Source organism: Panthera pardus, unplaced genomic scaffold, assembly GCF_024362965.1.
Source record: "Panthera pardus isolate Hobbes unplaced genomic scaffold, ASM2436296v1 HiC_scaffold_6, whole genome shotgun sequence".
Lineage (NCBI taxonomy): Eukaryota > Metazoa > Chordata > Mammalia > Carnivora > Felidae > Panthera > Panthera pardus.
The window spans coordinates 25,009,326-25,029,316 of NW_026526991.1; the positions used below are offsets into that span (position 1 = coordinate 25,009,326).

Genomic DNA, 19,991 nt, shown 5'->3' on the forward strand with positions numbered 1-19,991 from the left:
TCTTGAATGTTTATGCACCTAATAGCCAGGCTTCAAAACCCATGAAGAAAAAACTGCAAAAAAAAATAGACAAGTTGATAAATATAGTTGGGTTTTCCAGACCTTTCTCTCTATAATTGATAAAATTAGAGAAAAGTAGAGAAAATCAGTAAGGATACAGAAGATTTGAATAACACTGTCAACCAACTTGACCTAATTAACATTTATATAACACTTCATCAAAAACAGTAGTATACACAATCTTCTCAAGGGTGCAAGGAGCATTTATCAAGACAGACCATAAAGCAGATGCTGATAAATGTAGAAGAACTCAAATCATACAAGCTATGTTCTGTGACCACAAAGGAATTAAATTAGAAATCAATAACAAGAGGTATCAGGGAAATCCACAAATATTTGGAAATTAAATAACATACTTTTGAATAACTCATGAGTCAAAGAAGAAATGAAAAGGGAAATTAGAATGGATTTTGAACTGAATTAAAAATTAAAACACAACATATCAAAATGTATGGGATGCAATTAAAGAAGTATTTGGTGGGGAGGGAAAGTCCTTAAATCAGTGATCTACAGTTCTACTTTAAGAAACTAGTAGATTGATAGGTTAAGATGGTGGAGTAGTAGGGGGACCCTGGGCTTCCTCATCCCTTGCACACAGCTAGAATAACAGCAAATCATTTTGAATACCTAGGAAATTGATCCGAGGATTAAGAGAACAATCTGCACAATTAGAGGTTGAGAATAAGTCAGGTACAAGGTGCAGAGACCTGAATTGGGGGAAGAGAAAAGCTGCGGTGCCATGGAGGGGAGGGAGCCCTTTTCATGGAGAGAGGAGAAAGACAAAAAGAGAGAGGGGGTAGAGAGAGAAGTGTGTCGGGTTTGTACATGAACAACACTGCCCCAAACCATTGACTGGGGAATCGAGAGGAACTATCACCAAGTTTTTACAAATAGCAGAGCTCAAATTCTGAGATTTTAGGAGTCCCTGCCATTTGCTTGATTCAAGCTGGGATGGCAGCAGTGCTCCTGGGGATACCTAAGAGTAGACCCAAGAGAGACCCAAGAGTAGACAGCATGGTATAGGGATTCCCTGGGTTGCACTGGGAAAGAATGTTCCCTTTCCTGAAGTACACGTGGAAGAGGGTATATTGCCTCCATAAGGACAAAAGACCCAGCGGGCACCATTGAGTGGCCATTCATCAGCAAGGGACAGGACCGCATGCAGATGGCAGGTAATCTGGTTGCTACTTTTTACTGGCTGTGCTTCACCATAAATGCCCACCACCTGCATGGCAGTATGGCTGCTTTACACCAGGCACACAAGACAGCACCAGACACAGCACAGTGAGGCTCTCCTCCAGAGGAAGGGAGGTGGTCCACACTGTGCCTGGTCCTTTAAGATTTGGAGTTTTGAATCCTGGCTGTGTGCCAGAGATAAAACATAGAGGAACTATGGCATCAGGTGTTCCAATGGCTCAGCACAGAGAGGGTGAGGGGGCAGGGATCTGATGTAAGCCTGAGACACAGGAAGGAGATTGTTCGCTTTTCTGTGAGGGCTTCCCGAACAGTGGTGGGTGTGAGGTCCCCTCTCTGGGGATGAGACAGCAGGGTGACAGAGTGATGCCATCTTCCCCGCCCCCCCCCCCCCCCCACCAGCACAGTCAGACTTCAGTGAGCAACACAGCACTCCCAGTGGAGGCTGAAGCTGTTTACATCAAATCCGGCCCCCTACACCCCTGCAGTTGCATCGTTACTAAGGCAGGTCTGACTATGGGCCAGCACACTGGGCCTCTCCCCCAGAGGATCAGCACAGGCCCCCTGCATGCACCAAGTCTACTGATTATAGAGTGCTCCAAAGTGTCAGCTTCAGTTCTGGTGGAAATAGGACCAGGCTTTCTTCTTTTTTTCCTTTGGAATCAGGCTTATAGTTTTTTGTTTGTCTGTTTTTGTTCCTTTTCTCTCTCTCTCTCTCTCTCTCATCAGGATTTTTTTTTAATCAGGCTCATTTTAACAAACAAATCAAAGCATTCTAGTTAAAGGTCCACTGCAATACTCCTCACTGCAAGAAAGGGGGAACTCTGCAGAGGACTGACCTGTGGTAAAGAGTAGCCAAAACACAACAGCAGAGTGTACAAAACATACACTAGAAACACTTCCTGAAGCATCAGTCCCTGGACAGTGTACAACCCCTCCTTAACATAGGATTATTCTCAGCAACAAAAAACATAACAAGCTTTCATAACACGCAAAAGACAGAAACCTAAAAGATGGAGGAATTCTCCCCAAAAGAAAGATCAAGAAGAACTCACAGCCAAGGATTTACTCAAAATAGTTATCAGCAATATATCTGATCAAGAATTTAGACAACAGTCATAAGAATACTAGCTGGACTTGAAAGAAGCAGAGAAAACACCAGAGAAACCCTTCCTACAGAGATAAAAGACCTAAAAAATAGTCAGTCTGAAATAAAAAATGCTATAACTAAGATGCAAAACCAACTGAGTGTAATCACAATAAGGATGGAAGAAGCAGAGGAATGAATAGGTGACATAGAAGATAAAATTATGGAAAACAACAGAGCAGAAAAGAACAGGGAAAGGAAATAAAACTATTAGATCATGAATATAGACTTATGGAACTCAGAAACTCCATAAAACACAGTAATATCCATATCATAGGAGTACCATAAGAAGAGCAGGAAAAGGGGGCAGAGGGTTTATTTGAACAAACTATAGCTGAGAACTTCCCTAATCTGGGGAAGGAAATAGGCATTGAAGTCCACAGAGAACTCCACTCAAAATCAACAAAAACAGGTCAACACCAAGACATGTCATAGTGAAACTTGAAAAATACAAAGATAGAGAATTCTGAAAGCAGCTAGGGACAAAAGTCCATTAACCTACAAGGGTAGACACATAAGGTTAGCTACAGACCTGTCCATAGAAACTTGGCAGACCAGAAGGGAGTGGCATGATATAGTCAACATGCTAAATGGGAAAAATAGGCAACCAAGAATACTTTATCCAACAAGGCTGTCATTCAGAATAGATGGAGAGATAAAGAATTTCCAAGACAAGCAAAAACTAAAGGATTTTGTGAACACTAAACCAGCTCTGCAAGAAATATTAAAGGGCATTCTTTGAGCGGGGAAGAGACCAAAAGCACCCAAGACTAGAGAAAGAACAGAGACAGTCTACAGGAACAGCAACTTTACAGGTAATATAATGGCACTAAATTCATATCTATCAATAATTACTCTGAATGTAAATGGACTAAATGCTCCAATCAAAAGATATAGGATATCAGAACGGATTAAAAAAAAAAAAACTAGACCCATCCATATGCTGCTTATAAGAGACTCATTTTAGTCCCAGTAACACCTGAAGATTTAAAGTGAGGGAATGGAGAACGATTTATCATGCTAATGGATGTCAAAAGAAAGCCAGAGTAGCCATACTTATATCAGATAAACTAGATTTTAAAACCAAAACTATAACAAGAGGTGAAGAAGGGCACTATATCACAATAAAGGGGTCTATCCAACAAGAAGATCTAACAATTGTAAATATTTATGTCCTCAACTTGGAACAGCCAAATATAGAAGTCATATGATAACAAACTTAAAGAAACTTATTGGTAATAACATAATAACAGTGGGGGACTTTAACACCCAGTTACAACAATGAACAGGTCATCTAAGCAGAACATCAACAAGAAAACAATGGCTTTGAATACACACTGGACCAAATGGACTTAACAGATACAGTCAGAGCATTTCATCCTAGAACAACAGAGTACACATTCTTTTCAAGTGCCCAGGGAACATTCTCAGGAATAGATCACACACTGGGTCACAAATCAGGCTTCAACCAGTACAAAAAGATTGAGATCAAACCATGCATATTTTCAGACCATAACACTATGAAAGTTTAAGTCAGCCACAAGAAAAAATTTGGAAAGACCACAAATACAAGGAGGTTAAAGAACATCCTACTAAAGAATGAATGGAACCAAGAAATTAAAGAAAAAATTAAAAAATACATGAAAGCAAGTGAAAATGAAAACATGGCAGTTCAAAACGTTTGGGATGCAGCAAAGGTGGTTGTAAAAGGGAAACGCATAGCAATACGGGCCTTCCTCAAGAAGCAAGAAAAGTCGCAAATATACAACCTAATCTTACACCTAAATGAGCTGGAAAAAGAACAGCAAATAAAGCTGGAAAAATAACAGCAAATAAATCCTAAAACCAGCAGAAGAAGGGAAATGATGAAGATTAGAGGAGAAATAAATGATATAGAAAGCAGGTCAATGAAACTAGGAGCTGGTTCTTTGAAAGAATAAACAAAATTGATAACCCCCTAGCCAGACTTATCAAAAAGAAAAGAGAAAGAATTCAAATAAATAAAATCACGAATGAAAGAGGAGATCACAACCAACGCTGCGGAAAGACAAACAATTATAAGAGAATATTATGAGCAATTATATGCCAACAAACTGGGCAATCTAGAAGAAATGGATAAATTCCTAGAAACATGTAAACTACCAAAACTGAAACAGAAATAAATAGAAAACTTGAACAGATCCATAACCAGCAAAGAAATTCAATTGGCTATCAAAAATGTCCCAAAAAATAAGAGTCCAGAGCTGGATGGCTTCCCAAGGGGTTTCTAGCAAACATTTAAAGAAGAGTTAATACCTATTCTTTTGAAGCTGTTCCAAAAAATAGAAATAGAAGGAAATTTTCCAAACTTATTCTATGAGGCCAGAATTACCTTGATTCCAAAACCAGCTAAGGAGAATGATAGACCAATATCCTTGATGAACATGGATGCAAAAATTCTCAACAAGATTCTAGCAAATCAAATACAACAGGACATTAAAGGAATTATTCACCACAATCAAGTAGGATTTATTCCTGGTCTGCAAAGGTGGTTCAATATCCAAAAATCAATCTACCTGATATACCACATTAATAAAAGAAAGGATAAGAACCATATGATCCTCTCAATAGATGCAGAAAAAGCACTTGACAAAATGCAGCATCCCTTTCTTGATAAAAAACCCTCAAGAAAGTAAGGGTAGAAGGAACATACCTCAACATGATAAAGCCCATATACAAAAGATCCACAGTTAATATCATCCTCAGTTGGAAAAACCTGAGAGCTTTTCCCTTAAGGTCAGGAACACAACAGGGATGTTCACTCTCACCACTGTTGTTCAACATAGTACTGTAAGTCCTAGCCTCAGCAACTAGACAACAAAAAGAAATAAAAGGCATCCAAATCAGCAAGGAAGAAGCCAAACTTTCAGTCTTTGCAGACATGATACTCTATGTAGAGAACTTGAAAGACTCCACCAAAAAATTGCTAGAACTGATAAATGAATTCAGCAAAGCTAAAGGATATAATATCAATGTACAGAAATTTGTTGCATTTCTATACACCAATAACAAAGTTGCAGAAAGAGAAATCAAGGAATCAATCCCATTTACAACTGCACTAAAAACCATAAGATACCTAGGAATAAACCTAACCAAAGAGGTAAAAGAACTGTCCTCTGAAAACTATGTAATGCTTATGAAACAAATTGAAGAAGACACAAAGAAATGAAAAAACATTCCATGTTCATGGACTGGAAGAGCAAATATTGTTAAAATATTGTTAAAATGTGTATACTACTGAAAGCAATCTACATATTCAATGCAATCTCTCTCAAAATAACACCAGCATTTTTTTATAGAGCTAGAACAAACAATTCTAAAATTTATATGGAACCAGAAAAGACCCTGAATAGCCAAAGTAATGTTGAAAAAGAAAAACCAAAGCTGGAGGTATCACAATTCCAGATTCCAAGCTATATTACAAAGCTATAATCACCAAAACAGTATGGTACTGGCATAAAACAGACATATAGAGAAATGGAACAGAATAGAAAACCCAGATATGGACCCACAAATGTATGACCAACTCATCTTTGACAAAGCAGGAAAGAATGTCCAATTGGAAAATAGTCTCTTCAGCAAATATTGCTGGGAAAACTGGACAGCAACATGCAGAAGAATGAACCTGGATCACTTTCTTACACCATACACAAAAATAAATTCAAACCAGATGAAAGCCTAAATGTGAGACAGGAAACCATAAAAATTCTAGAGAACACAGGCAGCAACCTCTTTGATTTCAGCTGTAGCAACTTATAAGACATGTCACTGGAGGCAAGGGAAACAAACACAAAAATGAACTATTGTGATTTCATCAAGTTAAAAAGCTTCTGCACAACGAAGGAAACAATCAACAAAACTAAAAGACAACCTATGGAATGGGAGAAGATATTTGCAAGTGACACATCAGATAAAGGGCTAATATTCAAAATCTATAAAGAACTTATCAAACTCAACACCCCAAAAATAAATAACCCAGTTAGGAAATGGGCAGAAGACATGAACAGACATTTCCCCAAAGAAGACATAAAAATGGCTAACAAACACAGGAGAAAGTGCTCAACATCACTTATCATTGGGGAAATAAAAATCAAAACCACAATGATACCATCTCACACCTGTCAAAATGGCTAAAGTAACAATTCAGGAAACAACAGATATTGGTGGGGATGTGGAGAAAGGGGAACCCTCTTATACAGCTGGTGGGAATGCAAACTGGTACAGCCACTCTAGAAAACAGTATGGGGGTTCCTTAAAAAGTTAAAAATAGACCTACCCTACCCAACAATTATACTACTGGGTATTAATCCAAAGTATACAAATGTACTGATTCGAAGGGGCACATGTACCCCAATGTTTATAGCAGCATTATCCACAATAGCCAAAGTATGGAAAGAGCCCAAATGTCCATCAACTGATGATTGGATAAAGAAGTTTGGTATTACATAATGGAATATTAATCAGCCATCAAAAAGAATGAAATCTTGCCATTTGCAATGAGGTAGATGGAACTAGAATGTATTATGCTAAGCAAAATAAGTCAGAGAAAGGCAAATACTATATGATTTCACTCATATGTGTAATTCAAGAAACAGAACAGATGAACATAGGGGAAGGGAAGGAAAAATAAAATAAGATATAAATAGGGAGGCAAATCAAAAGAACTCTGAGCATTGATGGAGAAGAGGTGGGTGGGGGCATGGGCTAAATGGGTGATGAGCATTAAGAAGGGCACTTATTGTGATGAGCATTGGTGTTATATGTAAGTGATGAGTCACTAAATCCTACTCCTGAAACCAATACTACAGTATATATTGACTAACCTTAATTTAAATAAAAACTTGGGAGAAAAAACTGGTAAACAAACTAGTAAATAAAGAAGAGAAAATTGAGCCCAAAGTAAGTAGAAGAAAGTAAGTAATAAAAATAAAAGCAAAAATGAAATAGAAAAACAGGAGAGAAATCATTGAAAGCAAAAGCTGCTGTTTTGATAACATAAAGATATGGGAATTTAAAAAACCACTAAAGAACAATTGCAGTTAGGATCTTAAAGCTTCCATTTTTGGTAAATAAGAAAACTAGACCACAAACCATGGAAAAGGTGTAATATTTGTATGTGTTTGGGTGCTTGATCATGCCTGCTTGATCCCTTTTCTTAAGAATGTGAAAGACCGTGTGTACTATTGAAGAGAAGGAATCCATAAAACCATTTGAAATATATTACATATTTTTATGTAGGTATTTATACATATATGTATGTATTCATACACTTTCTCATCAACAGTACATAATTGTAAGAACATTTTTCCTTTTTTATTTTTCTAAATCCTATTACTTATTTGGCTTCTCCTTTTTAAAAATGCTATTTGGAAAAATGGTTCATTTATTTATTCATTCAATGTAATTATGAAATGCTATAATATGCCAGGGACGTGCTGGGGGACAATGCTGTTAACCAGACAAACCTACTGAGCAGAGTCTATTTTGCGATACAGACAAGTAAACAGACAATAACAATGTACTAGCATGATCCGGGCACCTGGGTGGCTCAGTCGGTTGAGTGTCCAACTCTTGATTTCAACTCAGGTCATGATCCCAGGGTCATAGGATCCAGCCCCACGTTGGGCTCTGTGCTGGGCATGGAGCCTGCTTAAAATTCTCTCTCTCTCCCTCTGCCCCTCTCCCCCACTCATGCTCTTTCTCTCAAAAATAAAAATAAAAATAAAAATAAAAATAAAAATAAAAATAAAAATAAAAATAAAATACAATGTACTAGCATGAAAGTGCTTTCATGGAAACACAAGTGCCAACAGAGTCCACAAGATGGGCAATCACCTCGGACCTGAAATATTTCTCAAGCTAGTAGCTAAACAAAAATTTTAAAATGTGATAACTAAGTTTCTTGAATTATTGTGATCTAACATAGGCAATAAAATTTTAATTATGTAGCAATATGTAGATGAGTTTGGTACTCAAAAGACTTCCTGTCTATTATGTACCTAATATTTACTTCTTACTTTGTTCACATTGTGTTAAACTCTGTTGAAAGTTTCATCTCAGTAAAAATAGGACATATGGAATTCTATTTTAACTAATTCTCACTATTATTGAGAGTTAGAAAAGAACATATAGGTAATTCTAACCTGTTCAGAACTTTTTAAGGATCTCTTTGTTATACTAAGGCATAAGAAATGGCAGAGCCTAAGCCAAAAGTCCAGATCCTTAGGCAAAGTTTAAGGGATTCCAGGCTTAGAAAGTAGGCCAAGACCAGAGAAATGTGAAAATCCCAAAGATTAAGTAGGAAAGGGTTTGTGATTCACTCAGAAGCTCAGATAGGTTTTAAAATTATGTATTTCATTTAAACCATTGATTTCACATTTGGAAATGTATCTTCAGGATATTATTATAAACTTCTGCATTTTAGCTATAAGATTGTTCACTGTAGTTGGTTATACCGAAAAGTTGAAAACAATCTAGATGCCTAACAACAGCAACCTGGTTAAATAAGTTATGTCATATCCACACAATAGAATCCTAACCAGATTTTTTAATTATGAAAGAGTGTTTCTCAAACTTTATTGTGCATCAGAATCATCTGCACAGCTTGTTGAAACCCAGATTGCTGGGCTCCATCCCCAGAGTTTCTGATTCAGTCAGCCTGGTATAAGGGCTCAAGAATTTGCATTTCTAACTAGTTCCCGGGTTGACACTGATGCTGTTGGTCTGGGAGCCACATTTTGAGAACCACTGATGTAGAATTATTTTCACTGAATTGGAAAAAATTCACAAGGTATTGTTAAGCTGAAACAAAGCAGTTTACATTATATTCTATATGTATATATACAGAAGATTAGATGGGAAAATATTGTGGAGTCGGTATTCCTGGCTGTCCTTGGGACTGCACTGTAGATTCTTAATGTCTTCTACATTTTTGAGTGACAGATTTCTCTGTAATGAGCATAGTATTAATCACTGAAATATAACCCACTTTCTTAATTTGAAAAATAATATCAGGAAGTCCTGGCCAATAGCACTAACAAGCTGGAAACACTGAAATAGGCTCGATCCTAGTTCTCCTCTGGCTTGTTAACTATGTCTTGCAGGGGTGTACCTTCAGACGCACTCATAGACAGAGGAACAGTGGTGGGCCCATAGATACACCCTGTTCCTGATGGGGACAAAAACAGAAGAGGCTGATATATGAGGGCTTCTACAGTTTTTCTTACTTCATTTTAGTAGTGCCATGCAGGCTTCTTCTGGAGATGTTTGAAGAAAAACTGGGTGGGACCCAAAGGGCGACCTGCCAGAAGTTTGAAGCATCTGGATTGGCGCACTCTTTGTTTCCTGACGCAGGGTAGATCCATTTCCCAGAGTATCAGATTAAGGCGTCTCCTTTCTGGAAAAAAGATTTCATGGTTTAAATTCCCGTTCACTTTGTGTCTGTGGCACTCTGCTGTCTCCTTTCCAGCATGCAGCCTCAGGGGTCATGATGTCCCTTCCCTGCTGATATCAGCGTGCCAACTGTGGTGTCATGCACACTAAGCACAGAGCCGCCATTCAGCTTCCACAGTCTGGGTTCAGGAAGCAAAAGAGCTTCTAGTTCCTACAAACCTTGACAGATCTTCCTCTAGCCTTGCACATGCTAAACAATTCTCAGAGGACGGGGGTTATAAGGAGTCGGGGAGGGGGAACTAGGGTAAATGTCAAGGATAAATACGTGATAGGAACAGAGAGAGCAAACAGTACCACCAATGTTGAGGAAAAGGAAGGGTGGACCACAGTTTAGAGAAGGATGCCATATGCTTTTCAGTAGAATACTTATTTGGTAAGCACTGTGACCCTTTTCCATGTCCTTGTATTACTGTGGTTGATAAACCAGGAGGTGGCCACATTACTGATTTTATTTAGAGCAAGTGTCCTTCACGAATGTCTAACAGAATGCCAGTATTGGGGTGTTATTTGAAAAATAAGTGTCACATAAAACTCACAATGGGTTCAATTTTTTAATTTTGTTAATGATTCAAAATGTAAAAACATGCTGTGATATAGGCTATCATTAAAAGAGACATTACTTCCATATTGACTTTCAAGTAGGTGACATAGTATTATTGGAAAACTGTATTCCATATGTTGCTTTCCACCACTTTACATGTGAATAAATGGGGCAGAACATTGTTAAAGTTTAGGATACAACTTTTTCCAAGGTTTGCAAGTTCAAAAATAGCTAGAGATGCAGAGGTTGGTTAATGATTCAGTTATTTGTTTTTATAATTTCCTACCTCTTCCCTTCTAGTGCTATAATATGAATTCAGTGTGTGAATCTGTTTAGGACCTTAGAAAAGGAAATTAAGTTATTTAAAATTCTCACCTATTACTTAAATGCCAAGAACAATGTTATAATCAATCAATTCATTTACAAAGAATTTACTGAATACTTCCTCTGTGCTAGGCACTGTCCTGGGATCAGCAATTATCCTCAAGAAGTTTACTTTCTAGAGACCAGGAAGACAGTAGTAAAGCATTAAAGTACAACTACAATGTATCAATTGGTAAATAAGCGCTAAGAACAAAAATGAGGCAGGCTGCTATAAGGACTTTGTATTTTATTCTGAGAGAAATGGGAGGTCCTTGGGTGGGGGCAGATTTAAGCAGTGACATGCTCTATTTATAGACATTCTCTATTTATAGAGAATCACTATAGCTGCTGGATGGAGAATTGGCTGTGAAGGCCAAGTATCCATTGAATTATCACTCCTCCTTAAGTTATATTTCATTTAGGACAGTTCTGCACCTAAGTATGGCTGGAGATGTGATCCTGCACAGTTGATTCTTGCCTTTTCATCCTTTCATTGCAAAATCAATTCTTAAAATGAAATTTTTATATCTGAAGTATTCCTTAAGGAATTTTTTTCCTGGAAAGCTCCTTTTAGATACATTCTCTCTAAATGGGAGTTTATACAAAGCCTACTTTTTAATAATTACTTTACTTTCATACTACTCAGTTATCAAAATATTTCGGATTTCTTGTGAGTAGAGTTTTAACATATCTTTAAAAAGCCAAGAGATGCCTAAAATTTTTTTCAGGGGAGCTTTGTGTCTCTTATTATATAAATTAACAAGATTGCTTAAGGTTTTGTTCTGTTTTTTTTTTTTAACCTGCATACTAAGGTATAACTTGGTATTGGTCTCCTTATGATACTGTTTTATGTTGTGAGATAGTTTGGAATTCCTTTTTTTATATTCATTGCTTTCTACTGGCAGTGATTTTCTCTCCCACCAGCCTTACTCCCCCAAAGTTAAGACATCCATTAGAGAAGTTTGTACCACTCCACCCCAGGGGCCCTTTTATTACCCCCATATAACGTATGGACACACACACATGCCCAAAGTCCATCCCTTCTGAGTCTTCCTCCCTCTGGTTTCCTCCTCAGAACTAAAGTTTTAAATTGCCTTTCAAGTCTATCTGTAACATACACAATAAAAAGTTTTATTACTTATACTTTACATTTAACCAAAATACTGTTAACTAACTTGATCAGCCATTTTATTTTCTACATTTGGATTTAAAGGACTTTTAACTGATTTCAGAAATCAAATCCACCCTGAAATGACTATATATTTACTACTCATAAGAATATTCCAAGAATGTACCACAAGCTTGGAAGGCAGATCCAGAAAAGGAGAACCAAAGGTATTTGTAGCAACAGTGGCCCCAATTAATAACTGATTAGTCTTTGAAGGGTCACACCTCATTTGGAAATAGAAGTGTCTGGATCTTGATTTTGGTGCTTCTCTTCTTCCCCCTTTTTAATCCATTCTCCTTATAGAAGTGGGAGTTATCTTTTTAAAAAATGTAAATCAGATGATATCAGCTCTCTGCATATGACCCTCCAATGCCTTCCCACTACAGTTAGAATAACTACCATGGCCTTTAAAGGACTCTCTATTCATGATCTGTTATGCACTGGCTCCGTCCTCTTCTCTAAAAACTGTCCCCTTGTTTCCTGGACTTCAGTCACACTGGCCTTGTTGTTCTTCCTTTAATAAGCCAAGCTTGATTCAGCTTCAAGGCCTTTAAACTTGCTGTTCCTTCTGCCCAGAATGCTCTTCCCCCAAGATCTTTGCATGGCTGCCTTCATCTCAAGAGTAAGGTCTCTGCTGGTTACTCAATTTATACTTCTGCATCTGAACAGGCAGCACCTGTGTGATCAAGGTCTAAAAATCTCTTATCACTTGCAGATGACAAAAGGTGTAACTCAAACCAAGACTGTATGAGGCAAACAATTTGGGGTTTGCACACAGTCGTATATACTCATGGTATTTTTTTCTTTCTTTACAGGTTATTTTCAGAGCTTTGTCACCACCATATGATGCAGAGAACCCTTATAGTGCCAAAGTGCAGGAGCAATTGAAGATCACCAACCTCCGTGTGCAGTTGCTAAAACGACAGTCTTGCCCCTGTCAGAGAAATGACCTGACCACAAAGCCTCAACATTTTACACATTATGCAATCTATGATTTCATTGTCAAGGGCAGCTGCTTCTGTAACGGCCATGCGGATCAATGCGTTCCTGTTGATGGCTTCAGACCTGTCAAAGCCCCAGGAGCATTCCATGTGGTATGTAAAACAATTCCTCACCTGTGAAAAACAAACCGTGAGTTACTTTCAGCTTTGGACATTGGTAATCGAAATTCCCTTAGAGTTGGTCTGCTCTCACATAGTCCTCCCTGTTTCTTCCTCTGCTGATTCACTCCTCCAACTCCATACCCATCTTTTAAAGTGCCAATTAACTTGTGGTTTAGTCTTCAATTTTAGAATTATAAATAGTCAAGTATGATAACCAGATTCCTTGGAATACATCCATGCCAATTTTTAGTGCCATGACCTTCAGATATGAAGTGTAAGGTGAGCAGTAAGAGAGGTTGGCATAATCATATTAGTGGCATTATCACTCAGAAGCCAGCTTTGACAGTAAATGGGAACCATTGTTGAAGACATTTTAAAGTGGAAAAAATAAGAACTTCAGTTTAATGCCTGGTATCTTTTGCTGTTCAGCCAATAGAATGAATAATAATTCTCCTCTGTGAAGAGTTGGCCTGACCCCCTCTCACCCTAAACCATGGTTAAACTCCCTTTTCTCTGCATTCACATATCTCCTTGGGCTTTCCTCTCAACTTTTGCTTGTCTGCATCTCCCAGGAGATCACAAACTCCTGATGACAGGGACTGCGTGATCTCTGTTGCCTTAGTCTGGTATGTTACTGGAGCCAGAATTAAGTGTTTGATTGAGTGATAGCAACATAGGAATAAAAAGATAATCAAAACCTATTGTCATTGTCCTCACATCACCTTCTTCCAAAAAACAAGGTTACAGAGTGGCTCAGACAGCAAGTGCCTTGTTGGGATGCACCCAAAGCTATGCGGATTAGGCAAGGGGAAGACAGGTAGGAAAGCACTTCAATTTTTAAATTTTATATTTTTCTCTGATACTTCGGATCAAAGCAAAAATAAATAAATAAAAATTTGAAGATCTCAAAGTATCCTTATTTCATTTTGTAGAGTAGACTTCCACATGTGTCATCTTTCTCCTAGCCCTGATAGAGGAAAGGGTCATAAGGGAGCATGAACCAGTTAGCCAGCAGGACAGTTTGTGTCTGCTGGGCTAAGTCCCTGGGGTGCAGGACAACATTGGGGTAACAAAAATGACTACAGAATCAGCCAGAGTTTCAAAAACAGAAACAATGCTATCACTCTAGAAATGAAACTGGGGCTCCCAAGTTGGAGAAAATGAAACATTCACCCAACAAACTAGTTTGCAAACACTAATGGATCTCTGAACTCACATTGCTTCAAATAAAGGATGGACTAATTTGTAATACCTAAGATAATTGGGTTCAAGTATGATTGAAATAGAAAATAACCCAGGGGCACCTCGGGGCCTCAGTTGGTTAAGCATCTGACTTTTGATTTCAGCTCAGGTCATGATCTCACATTGGTTCGTGAGGTCGTGCCCCAGGTGGGGCTCCATGCTAACAGTGTGGAGCCTGCTTGGGATTCTCTCTCCCTCTCTCTGCTCCTCCTCTCCTAACTAAGCAAACATAAAAAAAAAAAAAAAAGAAAAAAAAAGAACCCAGACATTCTAGACACATGTCAATCTACTAGACTGTAACTAGAAAGTTTATGTGAAGTAGAGCACCAATAAATTTCGGCCACTAAGTGAATTAGTGAAAGGAGAGCATGCAGGCTGCAATGGACTGAATGTTTGTGTCCCTCCAAAATTCATATGTTGAAAACCTAATCACAGTGTGATGGTATGTGGAGGTGGGGCCTTTGGGAGGTAAGTAGGTCATGAGAGTAGAGCCCTCATGAATGGGATTAGTGGCCTTAAGAGCTGAGAGAGCTAGCTAGCTCTCTTTCTGCCACGTGAGGATACAGTGAGCAGTCAGCAGTCTGTAACCTGGAAGAGGGTCTTTATGAGAACCCGACTATGCTGGCACCCTGATCTTAGACTTCCAGTCTCCAGAACTGTGAGAAGTAAATTTCTTTTGTTTATAAGCCACAAGCTGGTCAAGGGATAAAATCTGGAAAACTACAAGCTGAAGACCAACCACACTGGCCACACAGGCTACCTGAATGCAGTGACTGTCTCTCCGGATGGATTCCTCTGTGCTTCTGGAGGCAGAGATGGCCAGGTCATGCTGTGGGTCCTCAACAAAGGCAAGTACCTTCATGCACTAGATGGCAAGGATGTCATCAATACCCTGTGATTCAGCCCCCACCACTGTGGCTCTGTGTTGCCACACGCCACAGCATTAAGATCTGGAACTTTAAGGTCAAGATCATTGTAGATTAGCCAAAACAAGACGTTATCAGTATTAGCAGCAAGGCAGAGCCACCCCAGTGTACCTCCCAACCTGGTCTTCTGATAGCCAGACTGTTTGCTGGCTACCCAGACAACCTGGTACAGGTGTGGCAGGTGACCATCGGCACACCCTAGAAATATATGCTAGAGCTTTAGAAATTAAAAAATGGCTTTCTGACTTAAAAAAAGGGAGAGAGAATTCTATTAACTTTGCTAAATTTGAAAAGGGATAAATACAGAGTTATGAGAAACTTCTATAAAAGTCTCAAAATATAACTATTCTATACAGTCTTCTGCCAGCAAGAAAACTGTCAGGCAATGAGCCTGAGCCCCCATGTCTGCACCACTGGCCCTCCACTCCATTCTGCCACTACCCACTGAACTTCTTGTTGCCACCCTGGTACTGCTGCACTCTGGCAGCATCCTCTCCAAAATCACCACAGTCTTCCACCTCAGCCTCACCACCTGGTCTCTGCAAGAGTCAGCTCCTGGTGGGCCCATGTGGAGATGGGGCCTCCAGATCCCATCCCGAGAGTCACAAAATACTATAAGAGAGACACCAGTAGCAGAAAGAATCTGGTAGGAGGTGTCTACCAGTATAATGGAGAGCCTTATGTCCTCCCTAGCATCTGGAAGGCAGAGGCCCAGGTTGATGTAAAAAATATGGACAAAGAATATCTGTCCATTGCAGGACTGGCTGAATTTTGCAAGACATCTATAGGACAGACCCCAGTGGAGGACAGCAAAGAGTTGAAAATTGGCCAGTATATCACTGTGCAGACCATTTCTGGAATTAAGGCCCTGGGTATCAAACTGGTTTTCTGCATAGATTTTTTAAGATCAGCCAAGATGTCTTTTCTACCCAAACAATCAGACACACTGGCATGCAGCTGCAAGGTTAACAATACTATGACCCCCCCCCCCCAAGACTTGTGGCTTTGACTTCACAAGCACTATGGAGGACATTTCAAAAATGCCATAGCAAAGTGTTCTTCTGCACACCTATGCCCACAATCCCGTGGAAGTGGACCCTCATTCTGAGAAATAGAAGGAAATAGCAACAGCAGTGAAAAAAAGAATCTCTCTACGTTCTTTGACATGGCCTACCAAGACTTTGCCAGTAGTGATGGTAACAAGGATGCCTAGGCTGTACATCGCTTCACTGAAGAGGGCATTAATGTCTGTCTCTGCCAATCCTATACCAAGAACATGGGCTTATATGGTAACTGTGTGGGAGACTTCACTGTGGTCTGCAAAGATGCTGATGAAGTCAGAGGGGTGGAATCACAGATGAAGACACTGATCCATCCCGTGTATTCCAACCCTCCTCTCAATGGAGCCCGAGTTGCCTCAACCACTCTGACCATCTAGATTTTCAAAAACAATGGTTGTTAAGAAGCACAAGTTATGGCCAGCTGCATCATTAGCATGCAGATTCGGCTGGTCTCCAACCTCAAGAAGGAGGACTTCTCCCACAATGGGCAGCACATCCCTGACCAGACTGGCATATTTTGTTTCACAGGGCTAAAGCCCAAACAGGTGGAGCAGCTGACCAAGGAGTTCTCATCTACATGACAAAGGTCAGCCTCATCTTTGTAGCAAGGATCATCTTGGACAACTGGGCTATCTTGCTCATGACATCCACTCAGTCACCAAATGATTTTCCTGATGAGAGGGAACAGAGTCAACTGTCCTGTCTTCAGCCTCTGTATTTGTGAGATTCACAGGATGAGGGAGGGTGGAGGTGATTGGCAGATCATTTCTTTCAACCACTCAGTGAATGAATGTTGCTCAGAAAATAACATGTAGTTAAACAGGACAGGGGCATCTGTAGCTGGTGTCTGGAACTGTGTGGCTTGAAACCAAACTCTCCCTCAGCTTTTTATCTATAACTTTTCTAAAGTAGTTTACATGTATAAGAGAGTCACATTCTTAAAAGAAAACCATCAATCATGCCATTGTAATATTGCAGAAGCTTTAACTGAAGCACCTTACAGTGTTAAGAGTTCCTCTGTGGACCCAGCGTGAGACATAGCCCTTGTTAAAGGCTTTGTGAGAAGACCTAGTCCTAACATCAATGGTCAGCCTGTTTATCTTCCCGTGACTGAGCAATCTTATCAATAGACCATGTTACTGAAATCGTGTTTTATGAAAACCAGAATCTACTGCCACTGCAGCAAGGAAAATTAAAAATGCTCTTTCCTATCTTGTTTAAGAAAAGAGAAAGAAGTTTCTCCCTTTTTAATGTTTCCAGGCATTTTAATGTTCCTCTCTTTTCCCTTATCCCTGCTGTTCTTTGCCTACGGCACAAAGATCTCTAACTAGCCTAGATTTTCATCCTGTTCTACTGCCTGATTGGCCATCAACCCCATTTTCTCAGGATTTATTTATTTGAAGAGTAAAGGACATAATTTGCTATTCATCCCATACCCTCGTCTTTCTCAGCAATGAATAGTGGAAGAGTAGGCAACTGCACTTTATTTCAGCATCCTTTTCGATGATTGAATGTTCAATTTTCTCCCGCTGGGTTTTGCCTCTGCACAGTGGGACCTCATACTTCTGTTCAGTGTGGTTGTACAGTCTTGCATCTCACATCATGAGTTGGGTAATGCAGGGTAATACTAGGAAAGAGGATATTCTGGACCTTGGTTTTAACCTTGTGTGCTGCCAGCTGGGCTCAGGCTTCACCCTTTGGAAAGATAACAACCATCTGCTCTAATCATGTAGACTTATTGCAGCCTGGGTTCTCTGTCATAATAAAGTTACTGTAGGATGACCTTTCCCATCCCAAAAAAGAAAACTGGTAGCCTATAGAAAGGATCTGGATAACCAAGTAAAGGGGATTATTTAGTAAGTGTTTTTCATTTTAAAATGATGTTGGAATGAGAAGTCTCCATCCTAGAAGACCTTAGCGGATTGAAACTTCACTTCCTTACTAATCTCAGGTCACTCTGAAATTGGAAGCAACTTCCTTTTAAAATAATACTAGTTTGGGGGCGCCTAGGTGGCTCAGTTGGTTAAGTGTCTGACCTTTGATCTCAGCTCAGGTCTTGATCTCAGAGTCATGAATTCAAGCCCTGCATTGGGCTCTATAGTGGACATGAAACCTACTTAAAAAAAATAATACTGGTTTTGTGCCATGCTGCTCCCCAATTTTCATATCGATTTCAGCAGCAGTGGTGGTAGCCCCTAGTACTGTAACTACAGCATGTGCCAAAACCAGGCAAGATCAAGTCAAACTTAGAGCCAGGGCAGGGTAAGGGAGAAGAAACAGGCTAAGTGGCCAATGGTATGTTGGCTTCCAGGATCCAGTTCTATGAAAATCCTTGTCTCTACTTGCTTTAAAAAAGTTATTTTTGGGGCGCCTGGGTGGCGCAGTCGGTTAAGCGTCCGACTTTAGCCAGGTCACGATCTCACGGTCCATGAGTTCGAGCCCCGCGTCAGGCTCTGGGCTGATGGCTCAGAGCCTGGAGCCTGTTTCCGATTCTGTGTCTCCCTCTCTCTCTGTCCCTCCCCTGTTCATGCTCTGTCTCTCTCTGTCCCAAAAATAAATAAACATTGAAAAAAAAATTTTTTTTTAAAGTTATTTTTGTTTTTTAAGCCATAAGCAATTGGACCAGCAGACGCTTATGATTGGAAATAGGAATAGTTCTAGTTTCAGATTTTTCCCATCCCTAAGCTTAAGTGCATTTTATTTTTATGTATTTTTTTCTGGATTATAAAGAGTTGGTATTAAATTTGGGAATGATTGCCTTTTTTAAATGTGATATTCTTATTTCCATAACTGCTTAGATGAGCAAATTGCACATTAAAAGCATACTCTTGTGTAATTAATTAATAACATGGCCATAAGGTCAGTTGTCCTCCCACATTTGTATGAACACTATTCATTTTACATATGCAGGTATAAATAACTGGATTCCTAAATTGTGCCTGTACAATGGAAAGTAGCCTCTTGAAAAACATTCTTTTACTAGTCAGTTTGTCATAGGTATGTGTGTATAAATATAACATTGTTTAGCACAGTTTTTCTTATAGTTAGTGGTCCTGAACCAGTGGCACTGGGAGCATTACCTGGGAACTTGTTAGAATTATCAGTTCTCAGGCCCTACCCCAGCCCTACTGAATCAGAAACTCTAGAGATGGGGCCTAGGTGATTTCAGTGCTTGCTAAAGTTTGAGAGCTGCTGCTTAATAGACTGTGCCAATTCATCTACTGTTGTCAGGATGAGTAATTAATTAATGAAGTCTGATTTTATGCACTAGAATTTTTGATGGCCGATGATAATTAAGGAAGTTAATGCAAATGATACTTAATCTGTTTCTCAAGTTATCTAAGATGTTAGGGTCATTTTCTCCCTGTGAGAGAGGGGAGCAGAAAAAGGCACAAAGTGCAAGTTGGCACCCTCATTTACTTTGAAACACTCCTCCTATGTCTTTTACTACCACCTTCATGCTTCCCCTTCTTCCCAGATACATTCTCAAATACATTCCATTTATTCTTTACCAGTTCAGATTTTTCTCATCTGTTCATTTTACTGGAAGGCAGAACAGTGAAGTAATTAAGACCCTAGCTTTGGAGTCAGATCTGGATTTGATTCACCACACCATTTGCTAAGTTACTCAGTCTCACTGAACCTCAGTTTCCCAAGAAAATAAGATCTACCTTATATAGTTATTGTGAGTTTTA

At 39.3% G+C, this 19,991-nt stretch overlaps 1 protein-coding gene and 1 pseudogene across 2 annotated transcripts in view; both read left to right on the plus strand.

Annotated features, from left to right (window-relative positions):
- NTN4 (netrin 4) overlaps positions 1-19,991 on the plus strand; it is a 124,646-nt gene that overhangs the window by 33,518 nt on the left and 71,137 nt on the right. For both annotated transcript variants that reach the window (XM_019446485.2, XM_019446487.2), the window contains exon 3: positions 12,780-13,058. In XM_019446485.2, the coding sequence (XP_019302030.1) occupies positions 12,780-13,058 (279 nt within the window). The remainder of the gene's footprint in view (positions 1-12,779; positions 13,059-19,991) is intronic.
- LOC128775102 (aspartate aminotransferase, mitochondrial-like) lies at positions 13,067-18,621 on the plus strand (annotated as a pseudogene).